Source organism: Eriocheir sinensis, chromosome 11 (assembly GCF_024679095.1).
Source record: "Eriocheir sinensis breed Jianghai 21 chromosome 11, ASM2467909v1, whole genome shotgun sequence".
NCBI classification, from domain to species: Eukaryota; Metazoa; Arthropoda; class Malacostraca; order Decapoda; family Varunidae; genus Eriocheir; species Eriocheir sinensis.
Genome location: NC_066519.1, coordinates 4,039,703 through 4,057,214, shown reverse-complemented (window position 1 = coordinate 4,057,214; position 17,512 = coordinate 4,039,703). Strand labels below are relative to the sequence as shown.

The window sequence follows — 17,512 nt, the reverse complement described above, 5'->3', positions numbered from 1 at the left end:
AGAATTACAAGGAGACTGGAAGAGGTTGAGTGGCCTACACAGGGCAGCCCCAGAGTCCCCCCTAATACACACGATGGGTGAGGTGTAGTTTCAGGGGCACAGGTGGAGGCTTGATCCTCATTTTACCGGCGGTACTATTCACGCACCAGTACCCTGTCACCTTACTGCACCCACACCTCACTCCACCTGTCATGCGGACATTAACTGTTGCTTTACTTTATTCTTGACTTTCGCTACTTGCAATCTAGGTTGTGGGGGAGAATTATATGAAGGGAAGAGAGAGAAAAAAGAAGGCAGGGAGGAAAAAAAAAGGACAGGAAAAGAGGACGAAATCCAAGGAAGGAGTAAGAGATGAAGCGGAAGGAGGAAGGAAGAAAATAATAATTAGAAGAAAAGGAAAAAAAGGGAGAAAAAAAGGAAGAAGCAAAGAAAAGAAAAGAAAGGAAGAAAGGAGGAAAAAGAGAAGAGGAAAGATAATGAATGACGGAGAAAAAAAAAGTTGGAACAAAGGAAGGAAGAAAGAAGCGGCGGGAAAACAGGGAAGGAGGAAAAGGGAGGAAAGAAAGGGGATATCAGGAGAGGGGGAGGGGGGAGTGGAGGGAGGAGGGAGAAAAGGGTAGAGGGGGAAGGGTCACGGTTTGAGTCTCATGTCAGTATTTGAAGCGATATTACTTGTGTGTTGACCAGATAAACAGCTGTTATTTTTTGTGTGCGTGTGTTGCTTTACACTGTTGTTAACTTACGCTACTTGCAATCTAGGTTGTGGGGGAGAATCATACGGATATAGGTTGAGGTCTTGCTGCAATCTGTCTGAAAACATGCAAAAAAGGGTCAGTATAATCTTATATCCCTGAAGTACTTATCCAAAGAAGACTTAAAGCTATTGATACTCTGTGCGCTAACTACTGACAGTGGGAGTCTATTCCAGTGATCGACGACTCTGTTATTGAAAAAAACTTCTGCGCACCAATGTGTTACATCGATTTCCCTTTAACTTCATACCGTTGCTGCGTGTGCTCGTGCTGGTGTATCTCTGGAATAGACTATCTGGGTTAATGTTGTCGAATCCATTAAGGATTTTTGAACACTTCAATTAAGTCCCCTCTTATCCTTCGCTTTTTTAGGGAAAACATATCTAAACGCTTTAAACGCTCGTCATAGGGCAAGTTTCGGAGCGCTGGAATTTGTTTGGTTGCTCGTCGCTGTATCTTTTCTAGCAAAACTTGATCTTTGATATAGTTCGGTGACCAGAACTGAACGGCGTATTCTAGGTGTGGTCTTACAAATGCTAAATATAATCTCTTCATAAGTTCGGGTGATGTATAATCAAAGTTTCTTGAGATTAATCCCAACATCATATTGGATTTTTCACTCATTTTAAGAGTGTTACTGATAACGACACCAAGATATTTTTCTTGTTTTACTTCGCTGAGCTCATGTCCTTGAATCTGATATTTAAAGTTAGGATTTTTTTCACCTATGTGCATTACTTTACATTTATCTACGTTAAAACTCATTTGCCATTTTTCGCTCCAGTCGGCAAGTCTTATTAGGTCTGATTGAATATTCTCACAACTTTGACTGTTCATTACCGTACCTCTTAATTTGGTGTCGTCGGCGAATTTGGGTACTTTTGATAGGATATCAGTTTCTAAGTCGTTCACGTAAATTATGAATAGTGTTGGTCCCAGGACCGAACCTTGGGGAACGCCACTGGTGACGGGTTGCCAATCCGATGCTTCACCATTAATTAAGAACTACACGTTGTTCTCTGTCGGTGAGCCAGTCATGAATCCACGCACATAGATGGTCGAGGGCGAGGAAGAGGAGGAAGAAAGAAAGAGTCTACCAGTGTAGGGGCTGAACGAGTGAAGACGCTGGTTAACTCTTGATAAGGTGTTTGGACAGTATAGGGATGAGCTAGAGTAGAAAGTCGAGTGCAGCGGGGCCGCGGGAAGGGGGGAGGCATGCAATTAGCAAGTTCAGAAGAGCAGTCAGCGATAAGATATAGATAGCAGAGAGGCAACATGGCGGCGGAGGTTATGAAACGGAACAGCGGAGGAGGAGAGAAGGAGAAGGAAGACAATATAGAGAACGAGTACAAGAACAACGAGGAGGAGGAGGAGAGGGAGGGAGGGATGGAGGTAAAAACAAACCCTGGCCTCCACGACTCGGGTGATGAAGCGAATGTGATCCAGACGCTTGAGTTTGATTCTTGTTCTTATTTAATTGATATTGGCGACGGCGGGAGGAGGAGCAGAGGAGGGAGGAGGGAGGCGGAGAGAGAGAGAGAGAGAGAGAGAGAGAGAGAGAGAGAGAGAGAGAGAGAGAGAGAGAGAGAGAGAGAGAGAGAGAGAGAGAGAGAGAGAGAGAGAGAGAGAGAGAGAGAGAGAGAGAGAGAGAGAGAGAGAGAGAGAGAGAGAGAGAGAGAGAGAGAGAGAGAGAGAGAGAGAGAGAGAGAGAGAGAAATAGATGGAAACAGAAATGTCAGAGATACGAAACGGAAATGAAAGGAGAATGACGAAACAGGAAGAATGAAAGAAAAAAAGAGCAAGGGGAGAAGGAAGGACGGGGAGTGGAGGGAACTGAGGAAGGAGGAGGAGGAGGAGGAGGAGGAGGAGGAAACATGGAAACATGGACTAGCAAGCAGCAGAAAGCCTGTTGGCTCTCTACTAGGCTGCCTGCTTTCAGTGATTTAATCAATCCGTTTGCCATAGGAGTGGGTTGCAGGGAAGGATTAAAGCACTTGTGTACCTACCCTTGGATACGTTCAATTCACTCGCGATGCAGCAAAGAGGCGATCAATGCATTTCTTGAAGGAGTAGATGGTCTCTGCGCTAACCACTTCTGCAGGAAGGCTGTTCCAATGGCGAACAACTCTATTCGAGAAATAACTCCTGCCGATGTCGGTATTGCATCGCTTTGCTTGAATTGTTTTTCCATTGTTTCTTGTCCTCGGGTTAGCTTGTAGCGTGAAGAGTTTTGAGTGATCAACGTTGGTGAGCTTGTTCAGGTACTTAAAGACCTGTATCCTGTCTCCCCGCAGTCGTCTTTTTTCCAACGTGAAGAGGTTGAGTCGCTCGAGTCGCTCTTCATAGGGCTTCGTCCTCAGTGATGGTATCATCTTCGTGGCGCGGCACTGTACTCTCTCAAGTAATTGATTGTCTTTCCTGTAATTTGGAGACCAGAATTGTACGGCGTATTCCAGGTGGGGCCATACCAGCGAATTATACAAGGATAACATAACTCCCGGCGTCTTGTATTCGAATTTCCTCGCTATGCTCCCGAGCATTGTATTGGCTTTCTTACAGGCGGACTTGCAGTGTTTTGTTTGTGTCAAGTCACTGCTGATGGTGACTCCGAGGTCTCTTTCCTCTTGCACTACTTGTAGTGGTTCGCCACCCATGTGGTATGTGTGGTAGCTGTTTCTGGATCCGATATGCATTACTTTACATTTGGTAGTGTTGAAGGACATCTGCCATTTTTTTGACCACCGAATGATCTGGTCCATGTCTCTCTGGATAATTTCGCAGTCTGCCGACGTGAGGGCCTTCCCACCCACCTTTGTGTTGTCGGCAAATTTTGAAAGAGTGGATTTTAATCCTAGCTCCAGGTCGTTGATATATATGATGAAGAGTATGGGTCCCGGCACTGACCCCTGTGGCACTCCACTTGTGACCGGGAGCCACTCGGAGGCCTGTTCGTTGAGTACAACTCTTTGTTTTCTTCCAGTGAGCCAGTATTTGATCCACGCTGTCAGATTGTCGCTTAACCCCGCCGACTTAAGTTTCTTGAGGAGTCTTTCGCGTGGCACTTTGTCAAAGGCTTTTTGAAAGTCTAGATGTATAACATCATTGGGGATATGATTATCCCAGTTTTCATAGATACATTGGAAGAAGTCCAATAAATTGGTTAAGCATGAGCGCTTATTCCTGAAACCGTGCTAAGCATCGGAAATGATGCTGTTGTCTTCAAGGAACCTAACGAGTTTGTCTCTGATGATCTTCTCGAGAATTTTTCCCGCCACTGATGTCAAGCTGATTGGTCTGTAGTTAAGGCCACGTGTCTCCCTTTTTGTAGATCGGTGTTACTTTCGCTTGTTTCCAGTCTTTTGGGACTTTGTTTTTTGAAGTGTCAGATTGTAGATGGCGGTGAGTGGCTTGAGTATTTGCTGTTTGAGTTCCTTGAGCAGCCTGGGTGACAAGTCGTCGGGTCCGGTGGACTTGTTTGGCTCGAGTTTATCTAGGTTCTTTTGCACATCCCGTTCGTCAATTGAGCCAATTTCTAGGGGTGTGATTCCCATCGATGGGGTAGGGCTCTCGGGTACGGACTGGGTGTTCTCGACCGTGAACACAGACGCGAAGTTTTTGTTTAGGATTTCGACCATCTGTCTGCTGTCCTGGGTTAGTACGTCACTTTCATCTTTTAGGGGACCGATATTGCTTTTTGTCTTCTTTTTGGTTCTTATATAGGTGAAAAACCTTTTCGGGTTGGACTTGGCTTCGCGTGCAATTTGCTTTTCATAGATGCGTTTACGCTGGCGAATGATAGTTCTGCAAGCTCTGAGGCTTTGATGGTGCTGTTCGCGTGCCTCGTCAGTGCTGTTTTCCTTTAGCAAGTTGTATTTTCTTTTCTTTAACTTAATTACCCGTCGAACTTGGGTAGTCATCCATGGTGGGCTTATGGCATTATTTGTTCTCCTAGTCTTCACGAGAACAGTTGTTCTCTCTACCTCTAGAAGTTTGTTCTTGAAGCCGTTCCACGCGCCGTCCACAGGAGTGAAGTTCATGGGTTCCCAAGTTGTCTGGGTTAGCAGCTCACGAGCGAGATTAAAACTGGCTCTTTTGTAGTCTGGAATCTTATACGTGTTTTCGGCGAGTTTATGGTCTGTTCTGATCTGTAGGCGAATTAGGTGATGGTCACAACCACTTAGTTTTCGCCGACCTGACATTCACGTGTGAGATCGGAATCACTCACGAGTACTAGGTCTAATAAATTATTTTCTCTTGTCGGTTGGGTAGCAATATGAGTTAGAAAAGTGTCTTCTGGCATTTCGAGCAGTCTGTTACCCTCCCGATCTCCAATCATCGTGATCCAATCAATGTTGGAACAGTTAAAGTCCCCAATAATGACTGACTGTTTGTTTTGTGTTATGATGTAAATTTCCTCATGCAGCGCTGCGTCGTTCGCTGCTTGTTGCTTTGGAGGTCTGTAAACGGTTCCAATCGTTATTTTGTTGTGCTTGCTAGTTTCTAGTTCACCATATACAGTGTCATATTTCTCTGATTCCTCTTTAGTTATTTTCACGGTCGATTATTTGTTCTTGACGTAACATATAACACCTCCTTTCTTGTGAAGTCTGTTTATGTAGAAGCTTTCGTATCCCAGAATTGAGAATTCGGTCATTAGGTGGCCAGAGGTGGCCCACGTTTCGGTGATGGCAATCACGTCCGGTCTTTCTACGTCAACGTAGGCAAGTAACTCATCCCGTTTGAGTATTAAGCTCCGCGCGTTGGTGTACTGGACAGAAATGTCCTTCTTGACTTCAACGCTTCGAGGCACAAGGAGGAGGAGGAGGAGGAGGAGGAGGAGGAGGAGGAGGAGGAGGAGGAGGAGGAGGAGGAGGAGGAGGAGAAGGAGGAGGAACGAAGTCATGAAGGGAAGGAACTGAGGAAGAGGAGAGGTAAAGTGAGGAAGTGTGGGGGGGTGGAAGGAAGAGGAAACATGGAAACATGGAAACATGGAAACATGGCAATGCAAGCAACAGAAACCCTATTGGCTCATTACGAGGTTGCCCGCTTTGGTGATTGAATCTGCTCGACAGCCACTTGGGGCCTGGGGAGCGGATGAAAGCATCTCGATATTCAGTTTACTTCCGACGCAACCAAATGACGGTCGATTCGATATTGAAGGAGTTGATGGTATTCGCATTTACTACTTCTAAGGAAAGATTGTTCCAGTGGCGGATGACTCGGTTTGAAAAGAAACTCTCTCCAATGTCTGTGTTACATCGACTCGAATGAATGGGTAAACCGTTATTTCTAGTTCTTGAGTTGGTTTGCAGTTCAAAGAATTTGGAGTAATTGACGTTGTTGAGCTTTTTCAGGTGCTTGAAGACTTGAATCATATCCCCTCGTAGGCGTCTTTTATCCAATGTAAAGAGATTGAGTCGGTTGAGTCGTTTCTCGTACGGCTGAGCCCTTAAGGTTTGAATCATCATCGTGGCGCGTCGTTGAATCCTTTCCAGGAAATCAATATCCTTTCTTTAATTAGGAGACCAGAACTGTATTGCATACTCAAGGTACGGTCTTACCATGGAATTATATAGGGATAGGATCACGTCTGGCGTTTTACACTCCAAGTTCCTCGCTATGAGCCCGAGCATAGTGCTGGGTTTGTTATATGCTTTTTTACAGTAATTCGCGTGTTTCAGGTCACTGCTGATAGTGACTCCAAGATCCTTTTACTCCTGCATCGCATGCAGAGGTTTCCCATTCATGATGTATGTGCGGTTACTATTTCTGGACCCAATGTGCATGACTTTGTATCTGTCAACATTAAAGGACATTTGCCATTTTTCCGACCATTCGATAATGTGATTGAGGTCTTTCTGGATGATTTCGCAGTCGGTCTTTGTGAGGGCATCTCCACCCACCTTGGTGTCATCAGCAAATTTCGATATTGTGGATTTCAGTCCTGATTCTAGGTCATTGATATATATGATAAAGAGAATGAGTCCCAGCACCGACCCTTGAGGCACTCCACTAGCGACTGGAAGCAAATCGGAAGGCTGTCCGTTGAGTAGTACTCGTTGTTTTCTGCCGGTGAGCCAATCTCTTATCCACGCTATTAGATTGGCTCCAATGCCCGCCGAGTGCAGTTTCTTAAGGAGTCGCTCGTGCGGTACCTTGTCGAAGGCTTTCTGAAAGTCCAGGTATATAACATCACTGGGGATGTGGGCATTCCTGTTCTTATATATACCTTGGAAGAAGTCTAATAAATTCGTTAGGCAGGAGCGCTTGTTTCTGAAGCCATGCTGAGTGTCGGAGATTATATTATTGTCCTCTAGAAACTTAACAAGTTTGTCTCTAATAATATTCTGAAGTATTTTTCCTGCCACTGACGTCAAACTTATGGGCCTATAGTTCAGTGCAAAGCTTTTGTCCCCCTTTTTTTTAATCAGTGATACGTACGCCATCTTCCAGTCTTCTGGGACCTTGTTCAGTTGCACTGACCGGTTAATATGTTAGTGAGTGGCTGAAATATTTGTTGTTTAAGCTCTTTTAATAACCACGGGGACACACTGTCGGGTCCCGTTGACTTGTTCGTGTCGAGTTTGTCGAAGTACTTTTCACTTCTTGGTCGCATACTGAGTCAGTTTCCAGGGGGGGTGATCCAACTCAGCGGGTCAGGGCCCTCGGGAATGGTTTCGATGTCCTCGACTGTGAATACGGATGCGAGGTTACTGTTAAGGATTCTGGCCATCTGTTTACTCTCCTGAGTTACAGATCCAATGTCGTCCGTCAGGGAATCAATATTGGATTTTACTTTCTTTTTCGGTCTGATATATGTGAAAAAAAATTTGGAGTTGGTCCTGATGTCGCGCGCTATTTGTTTTTCATAGTTGCGTTTACTACTCCGAAGAAGGGTGCGACAAGCTCTGAGGCTGTTGTGGTACTGTGTACGGGCGCTCAGCCGTGTCATTCTCTTTCATTAGGTTATAATTCCTTTTTTTAAGTTTACTGCCTTTATTATTTTTCTGGTCATCCACGGTGGATATACGGCATCATTTACTCGCTAGGATTTCGTAGGCACTGTAGCCTTCTCTACCCCCGAAAGCTTATCTCTGAAGGCGTTCCACGCGCTGTCGATTGTATTGTCGGTGAGGTTAAGTTGGCCCCAGGTCGCAGGGATAAACAGCTCATGGGCTAAGATGATGTTTGCTTTTTTGTAGTCTGTTATGACTGACGGATTGTCTACGAGTTTGTGATTTATGTTGACATTAAAACGGATTAAGTGGTGATCGCAACCAGTAATTTTCTCACCAACATCACAGTCGCGAATGGGGTCGGGGTCACTTACTAGTACCAGATCCAGCAAATTATTTTCTCTTGTCGGTTGAGTTACAACTTGAGTGAGGAACGAATCCCCCACCACTTCTATAAGCCTGTTACCCTTTTGATGTCCAGTCAAATATCCCCAGTCAAAGTTAGGGCAATTAAAGTCCCCAATTATTATTGCTTCATTGCTTCGTGTTAGAGAGTGAAGCTCTTCGTACAGGGCAGTGTCGTCGGCTGCCTGTTGTTTTGGGGACCTGTAGACGGTCGTAAGTGTTAGTTTCTTATTATTCGCGGTTATTTCCACATAGACGGAGTCGTAATTCTCTGCGTCCTGTTTGTCTATTTTTATGGCAGGGAGCGTACTTTTTACGTAGCAAATTACTCCTCCTTTCTTGTGCTTTGGATATTTGTGGAAGCTTTCGTACCCGGGAATGAAAGTTCGGATACTAGATGTGCAGATTTGGCGCAAGTTTCTGTGATGGGTACCACATCTGGTTTTCTGTTGCAATATACGCCCTAACGTCTTCCTTTTTCGGTAATAAACAACGTGCATCTGTGTACAAAACAGAAATGTGACTCCTGGTTTGTCCGCGACGAGTTGTATCAGTTCGCTTGTCGGAGGCGTCGTTGGTTACACAGTTTCTATTAAGCCGCACCAACGCTACGGTTTGGTTGAGGAATAGGAGGAGGGAAGGGGGAGGAGAAGGGAAGAGGAGAAGGGAAGAGGAGGAGGGAAGGGAGGGGAGAGGGAAGAGGAGAGGGGAAGGGAGAGGAGAAGTGTTCATTGGTGATCTTCTTTCCAAAACAAACTGTCCTATCCATTCTTACGCCGATGACTCCACTCTGCATTACTCAACTTCTTTTAATAGAAAACCCACCCAACAGGAACTAAATGATTCCAGGGAGGCAGCAGAACGCTTAGCCTCAGCCCTTACTATTATTTCCGATTGGGGCAAGAAGAACTTGGTGTCTTTCAACGCCTCAAAAACACAGTTTCTCCACCTATCCACTCGACACAATCTTCCAAACAACTATCCCCTATTCTTTGACAACACTCAGCTATCACCTTCTTCAACACTAAACATCCTGGGTCTATCCTTAACTCAAAATCTCAACTGAAAACTTCATATCTCTTCTCTTACTAAATCAGCTTCCTCGAGGCTGGGCGTTCTGTACCGTCTCCGCCAGTTCTTTTCCCCCGCACAGTTGCTATCCATTTACAGGGGCCTTGTCCGCCTTCGTATGGAGTATGCATCTCACGTGTGGGGGGGCCCCACTCACACAGCTCTCTTGGACAGAGTGGAGTCTAAGGGCCGCTTTCACAGTCGTCTGGTAAGCACCCTAACCAAAGGCCCTACCATCCTGGTAACAGGCATTACCATCGCCTCGATCCGCTTTCACAGTCGCTGTTTTCATGGTATCGGCGACTACCAGCGTGGTGACGATCATGACAAGACGAAGGCGCGTGATTCGGCAGTGTTGGTATGCCGGAGCGGCGGGAAATGTCAACATTACATCAGCTGAGCGGAGGATTATGAAGGAGTAATATGAAAAATAAACGAACAAAAAGTAACCGTGAAGAATAAATATAAAGAGTAACTGTGAAGAATAAATATGATGAAAAAATGTGGTGTCTTGCTGATACACCCCTAAAATCTGCTGATGGCCTAATATTTCCTAGGCGGAAAAGGTGAAATAATGGTGAAAAGTAATAATTAAAGTTCTCTTATATTAGCAGATGTCAACAAGACTGACTCTTCACCTATATCAGTTACATTCATTCATTATTCACACTTATTTATCACACTTCAAATATATTCTTTACTTAATAGTGCTGATTTCGTTATATATATGCCCTATGCATATATATTAGGCTAGCTAGAATAATACGTGTTTGACCAAAGGCATAACAGGTGAATAATGGTGACATGTATCAAAATCCTCCCTTCTTCTTTGTTGTGTACTTTTGCAACATTAAATCATCAATCAATCCAATTGAAATTCTCAGCAGGACATTTACTGGTCAGCAGGTGAAGTGAGTTCATGCCATTCAAATTCTTCTATTTTTTTTCTCATATTACCATTGAAGCCGTAAAACGTGTTGCTGTATTGTTTAATATTTTTTCACATCTATTTAAAGAAATAATATAACCATTTGAGAGCAAACATTTGTATTATTTACTAATTAATGTCATTGGTAAGCTCCAATGGGGAGCCCCCGCGGCTACCAGAGCTCCGTTACCAGAGGTTCCAATCTCTGGTACTGATGCAAACAAACAGCGCCGCGAAAGACGACTGTGAAAGCGGATTTCTTGTTGGTAGCGGCGATCGCTGCATGCTCATTGGTAACGATCAAAACAAACAAACGTGACTGTGAAAGCGGCCCTAAGGCTCTTCGTCTCATCAGCTCTCCTCCTCTTATTAATACTCTTCTACCTCTTAAATTTTGCCGCCATCTTGCCTTTCTTTCTATCTTCTATCGATATTTTCATGCCGACTGCTCTTCTGAACTTGTTAACTGCATGCCTCACCCCCTCCCGCGGCCTCGCCACACACGACTTTCTACTCAAGCTTTCTTAACTGTCCAAATCCCTTACGCAAGAGTTAACCAACTTTTTCATCCCTCACGCCGGTAAACTCTGGAACAATCTTCCTTCATCTGTATTTCCTCCTGCCTACGACTTGAACTCTTTCAAGCTGAGGGTATCAGGACACCTTTCCTCCCGAAATTGACCTATCTTTCGGCCACTCCTCTAACTCTTTTTAGGAGCAGTGAGTAGCGGGCTTTTTTTTTAACATTTGTTACCTTATGTTTTATGCCCTTGAACTGACTCCTCTGCTGGAAAAAAAAACGTAGAACGCTAGAATTCCTCTCCAAATAAGAACAATATGAAGAACACCGAACAGCGAGGCGACAGTGTGCAGAACAAACCATTATCGATACACACAGGAATTAAAAAAGGGCGTCACAGGACCCCATGTAACCGGCGCTCTCCCGGCTCTCCGAAACCATCCACTTCACCCAACGACAGCACCACGCCATAAGTTATGGGATGAGAGTCATGTAAACTGAAGCCTTGTAGAATAAGACTACTCATGAATATTCACTCTTATGTACCATCGCCATAAGGGATGTAACCATATCATAGGGTTAGGACCTTACATGTAGAAACAACAGTCATGACGTAGCAGTGACGTATAGTGACATAGACACTCATGATAATGTACGGGCCCTCCGCCCATATAAGGGGTTCCCTCGGAACACCAAAACGCCAGCACTCGTCGAGCGAGCAACTCTCCCGGCCTCTGGGCCACCTATAGACTGCTGAGTTGCTCCCTCGGCTCAGCTACGGGCTGCTACTGGGCGCCTGCCCGGAGGGCCCGTGCCTCCGTCGCTGCTCGCCGGCTTCTACCCGTGGCTGTGGCGGCGCCGGAGGCTTCCCCACACCCGCCGCACGCCAGCGGCGGGTTCCCCCCCTGCGACGGGCCGTCAGTCGACAAAGGCCCGTTCCCCCTTTTTAGGGGGTAAATCCTTAACGAACGAACACCAGAGACAGATCACGACAGAATTCTGAGACACACATGTGTCCCCTCCGGGGGGACACATGTGTCCAATTTTTAGACACAACATGTGTTGCGTAATCATCTGCCCTACCGTAAGTAGAAAGTGAAATGGGATACCGTAGAGGAAAGTGCACTTAGTACAAATTGTGTATAGTGGTTCTGTTAATAGTATAAGAATATATATTCGGTGTAACTTGTGGTAAGATACATCCGGTGTTAGAGTAGTGATACGCGTCCTTGACAGGCAGTGTGAGAGGCCTGAAGTTCTTTGAGCTTTATTAAGTTCAGTTATTTTGTATCATTCTTATTTTATTGTAGTGTTAAATTAGGTTTATAATAAATATTGGAAAAGCGACAACGTTTCACCACCCGAACTCCTTAAAAAACTCTTAACGTACCAGAATATTAAGTCAGTTGTCGCAAGTGCAACTGTGTGTTAAATTTCCTTTAACCAACAACCCAAAGCAGGGTCACAACACAATGAAAACATCACAATATACTCTCTCTCTCTCTCTCTCTCTCTCTCTCTCTCTCTCTCTCTCTAAGAAAACGGCAATAGAAATAAAACGAGATACCGAGCTAGTGATCAGGGTACTCAACACACACACACACACACACACACACACACACACGGCCCGGTAGCTCAGAGGTAGAGCGTCTGGCTCACAACCAGAAGGACCAGGGTTCGATTCCCCGGTCGGGTGAAGATAAGTTGGGTTTATCTTCTTTCACGTGTAGCCCCTGTTCACCTAGCAGTGAGTAGGTAGGCGACGTCAGGCAAGGAGTTGTGACCTCGTTGTCGCGGTGTGTTGTGTGTGAGTGGTCTCAGTCCTACCCAAAGATCGGTACTACGAGCACTGTGCTCTTCCGTAAGGGAGCGGTTGGCTGTCTCGAGACCAAGAGGTGAACTAGACACACACACACACACACACACGAGAGGTCACTGCAAGACACACGTAACCTGTGCATACATGGCGGTGTGGGCCGGGGCGGGGCACGGTGCTGTTGGTGTTGCTTCACGCTGTTCATTATACACACAGTGACAACACCGGCGAGGGAACAGCGCGGGGAGGCAGGCAGGCAGGCAGGGTGAAGGGGGGGAAGGGGGAGGGGGAGAGGAGACGCAGGGACGGGAAAGAGGGAAGGAGAGGGAGGAGAAGTACAACGGAGTACAAAGGAAAAGCAAACAGCAACAGACCTCTTTCTCCTAACTAGGCTGTGTGTTGTTGCTACCATCTACTCTAATCTACGAGTCAGAGACACAGGACAGCATAGGCGAAAGCTCCTCCCCTCCCACCAGTCCCTCCAGCCGAGGCTGGCACGAAAAGGAAGAATACCATGTAGTATAGAAAAACTGCAATAGAATTTTACATGGACAGAAGGAAGATCATACACGACGACTAAGCTGACCGGAGCAAAATAGTAGATGTTCAGGTTGGCTTCTAAATATTTGTCAACTCGGTTTTTGAACGTGCAAATAGTTTCGCTTTTGACGACGTTTTGAGGCAAACCATTCCATACACTGATGACACGGTTGAAGAAGAAGTGTTTTGATTCATTTGAGTTGAAACGCTTCCTCATTATTTTGTATCCATTGTTACTTGTTACACTTGATTGTCACCTCTTAGCCTGCGCTGTGATAAGCTGAATAAGTTCAGTTCTTTAAGTCTGTCTTCGTACGTTTTCTTTCGCAGTCTAGGGATCATTTTTGTAGCTCGACGCTGCACCTTCTCGAGTTTATCTATATCCTTTCTGAAATAGGGAGACCAAAACTGAACGCAATACTCAAGATGTGGGCGAACTAACGAATTGTACAGTCAATATTACTTTTTTTTTCAAATTTCTGTTTAAATGTACGACCAATAAATCCGATCAGTTTGTTGGCAGTTTTTACTACTACTGTGCAATGTTGACTCGGTTTAAGATCGTTCAAAATTATTACTCCAAGATCTTTCTTTTTGCTGGCTTCAGAAAGTCGCACTCCTCAGCTGTCACCGAGGGGCACAACTTCAACAGTTAACCTTAAAAATTCACATTTTCCTTTTTTGCCACATTTTCTTTGTTCAGCTCAAGGAGTAACTTAGGAAGGCATTTAAAGTTCAATACGCTTCTTTTAAATGGCCCTGAGTGGCCTTTTAAAGGGACGTTTCTGAGTCCACGGGACATTTAAATTCTAGTGTGTATGTTTTCTGCGTTATAAAAGCTAGAAATATCGGGTTTTCGCATATAAATTAGTTTTGTTTTGGTGTATTCTCTTTCCTCCGTCTGGCAGCGCTGTTGTCACTGGGCGTGAGCTCTCTGCTGACCCCAAGCCAGGGTTCCCAGTGACGGTACAAAAGTACCATTTTGATACTTTTTGTCGGTAGCGGTACATTTTTACGACATTAAGCTAAAGTGGTACGAAATTATCATTGAGGAAAAATTTGATACTTTTTTACCAATTTAGTAAGAAAAATGATACATTTTCGTCTCACCGATGCATCCAGGGAAATGTGAAAAAAAGTAAAAGCCGGTATAAATTTGTATTTACGTATATATATATTCTACCGCAGATCAGTGTTTCTGTGTTTTTGTGACCCGTTAAAATCATGTATCTGAGTATACAGCAGCTGATGGGGCAGGGTATACGCGTTGCCCCGGTGACGCTGAGCCGGATACAAGAGCAAGACGTGTACAGGACCGAGGAGACAAGCGGAAATCCCAACAGCGTAAGTTTTTTTTTTTTTTTTTTTTTTTAAGTACTAGCTATTAGGTAATTAAAGACATTAAACATGCTAAAATGTTACTTTCTCGTGATAGTGTGTGCATGAAGTAGCTGCAAAACTTACATAATATTGAAATAGTACTAAATAACATTTATTGCGCCATGGAATCATAGAAACGATTGAAGCGAAGCTACTCTGACATGATTTATATAACTAATATTCTTGTTGTTTTATCATATCTGCATCAGCTACATTGTCTGTGTTATCTTAATTAAAAGTTTTAATCTCTCTCTCTCTCTCTCTCTCTCTCTCTCTCTCTCTCTCTCTCTCTCTCTCTCTCTGTTACCATACAAGTCATCATTCTGCAATAGACACTGCAGACTGTGTACACTCTACATCCCTGCCAGACGTAAGAGTTAAAAAAATAATTTTTAAGTAATTTCCTCACTGTAAAATATAAATTACCTAAAATTACCGGTTGATACTTTATTTGGTACTTTTTTTCAGCCATGTGGTACATTTTTACATTTTGATAATTTTTTATGGTACGTTTTAGTTTTTTCCACTGGGAACACTGCCCCAAGCCAAGCAGTGGTTATCTTCATCTACACCAAGCAGCTAGTTCGTGTCGCTCCTCGTTCCTCTGTGTGCTCCATTACTCCACTACAATGCCGAGGAGGACTGCCAAACAGAAACACTGTATAGCCATGAGACAGCTTCAGCTCGCAAGAAAGGAACAGCAGAGATCTGGACCTTCTATTTCACAGGACGCCGTGGCGTCTGTATCCTCAGCCGCCAGTGACTTGTCTCGTCCACCATTACCTCTTATCACCCCACCACCACAGCCCTCGACCTCAGCCGCCAGTGACTTGTCTCGTCCACCATTACCTCTTATCACCCCACCACCACAGCCCTCGACCTCAGCCGCCAGTGACTTGTCTCGTCCACCATTGCCTCTTATCACCCCACCACCACAGCCCTCGACCTCAGCCGCCAGTGACCTCTCTCTTCCACCAAAGTCATCTAATAACGTATTTATGAACAGCGCTCAATTTCAAAGTCTTTTTCACAACCTTATGTGTAGCCAGTGTAAAAAGCAAGTAACTGTAAATCTTAGTGACACTTTCATTGATTCCGAGTGCTCTATAAGTTGTTCCTGTGGCTCTAATAGGAAAACTGTTGCGTCATCTGTGAAGCAGGATGGAAAGACTTTTACAAGGAGCAACTTGGCCATTGTAGAGTACAGCCTCACAAAAAACTTAGGATATCGAGGCCTTCAGGTGTTATCAGGAGTGTTAGCTCGGCCTGTGATGCACGCCAGTGCTTATGAACAGCATGCTCGGTTCTTGTACACCCAAATGAATAATGTCTTTCCGGAGCAGATGAGTAACACCTTCACTGCCGTGAAAAAGCATTATAAACAATATGGGCGTGAGGAGAGAGAGGACGGTGTGGTGGACGTGGATGTCACTTTCGACGGCACATGGATGACACGAGGGCACCGTAGCCACATCGGCATTGCCTTTGTGTTGGAAGCAGACACGAGGCAGGTCCTAGATTTCGAAGTGCTTTGCAACCACTGCATTCCCTGTTCCAAGGAAAGGACGTCCCACCGAGACACCTTCCAGGTAACTAGATAACTCTTCTTATCAGTAATATTCATGTGACGGAAAATGTATATATATGATGTAAGTTATCATCTCACATGCTCTTTGACGCAAATAATATACTGACAACTACACACACACACACACACACACACACACACACACACACACACACACACATTCATTATACAATTATCTCTATCTTTGCTTATTTTCTTTTCAGGAGTGGTTTCAAACCCACAAGTCGAGGTGTCACAAAAACTTCGAGGGCAAGGCGGGGGAGATGGAGGCTGAGGCTGCTCGGAGGCTGTGGCAGAGGTCGGAAACGCTGGGCTTCCGTTACATCACCTTCGTCGGGGATGGCGACAGCAGCGCGTACAAGGCGGTGTGCGCCCTGAACGACGGCACTGGGCCCTACAGTTGCAGAGTTGTGAAGGAGGAGTGCATCAATCACGTGGGTAAGCGACTTGGCACTCGCTTGATGAAACTCAAGGAGACTGCGGTCATGACCACCACAAAAACAGGGAAGGCGAGACGCTTGAGTGTGCTCGGTGGTGCCAAGAAACTTACAGACCACGTGATTGATAAACTCTCCTTCTACTACAACTCTGCAATTAGGAGGACTGCCCGTACAACCGTGGAGGAGATGAAGCAGGCCATCTGGCAGTCCTTCTTCCACCTGTCTGCCAAGGAGGACCAGCACCATGCTCTCTGCCCTCGCGGGGCACAGTCTTGGTGCTTTGTGAAGAGGGCAGAGGCTGAGGGGAAACAGCCTGAGTCACACAGCACCAAGTCTTTGTACCTCGCCAGCCTCCCACACGAGCAACTGGAGCTCGTGAAGGGAGTGTACAGAGACCTGGCGAGTCCAACCCTCCTCCAGAAGTGTCTGTCAGGCCGTACTCAAAACCCAAATGAGAGTCTTCACTCAAAGGTCTGGAGGAAGGCTTCAAAAGACAAGAATGCTGGCCTGCACAGGATTCGTTTTGTGACCCAGGTGACAATCTGGGAGCACAACTTTGGGTACCAGTCTTATAATTTGTTGCAGAAGCTTGGCCTGGAGATATCAAGAACCACCAGAGTTGTCCAGGAAGCACTAGACAAGCAAAGGAAGCGACACCAAACACCAAGAGGGAAAAAGAGAGCACCTGCCCCACAAGATAACGAGGAAAAGTCGCTTCCTGGGAGGAAGAGAAGGAAGGTGGAAGAAACTCCAGCGTACCAGGCAGGAGCACACTAGATGGTCCCATCCTCCAACACACTCAATCTTTTTTTTTTTTTTTTTTTTGTCAATAAATGTTAATGAAACTTTAAATGAGTTTTTCTCAAAACCGTACTTTACTATATTCAAACTGCTACTCCTCTAAGACTAAGCGATCAATACTCAAACAGTTTTTTGTTTTTAATAGACAAAAGGAAGGAGAAAAAAACTTAGCCACAACTTCTGCATAAAAAAAAAAATCTAATTTTATATAATTTTTTTTTTTAATCGAGCCTCCCGACAAAAAAAATATTTATATAAAATATAATTCTCATCCCATCAAAAAGTTTTGGCTTACTTTTATAGTACATAATGTTG

General features: G+C 44.9%; 1 protein-coding gene across 1 annotated transcript; it reads left to right on the top strand.

Moving 5' to 3' along the window:
- The first annotated feature begins 15,321 nt into the window (after positions 1-15,321).
- Positions 15,322-17,199, top strand: LOC126996787 (uncharacterized). The gene is made up of 2 exons (XM_050857624.1): positions 15,322-15,957; positions 16,160-17,199. The coding sequence occupies exons 1-2, from the start codon at positions 15,367-15,369 to the stop codon at positions 17,171-17,173; spliced, it is 1,605 nt and encodes a 534-aa protein (XP_050713581.1). The 5' UTR covers positions 15,322-15,366; the 3' UTR covers positions 17,174-17,199.
- The last annotated feature ends 313 nt before the right edge of the window (positions 17,200-17,512 follow it).

Bases quoted from the DNA above. Each gene is read 5' to 3' on its own strand.
- LOC126996787 (XM_050857624.1), top strand. From the start codon at position 15,367: ATGAACAGCGCTCAATTTCAAAGTCTTTTTCACAACCTTATGTGTAGC. The intron at 15,958-16,159 runs GTAACTAGATAA...TTTTCTTTTCAG, and splicing joins CCCACCGAGACACCTTCCAG to GAGTGGTTTCAAACCCACAA.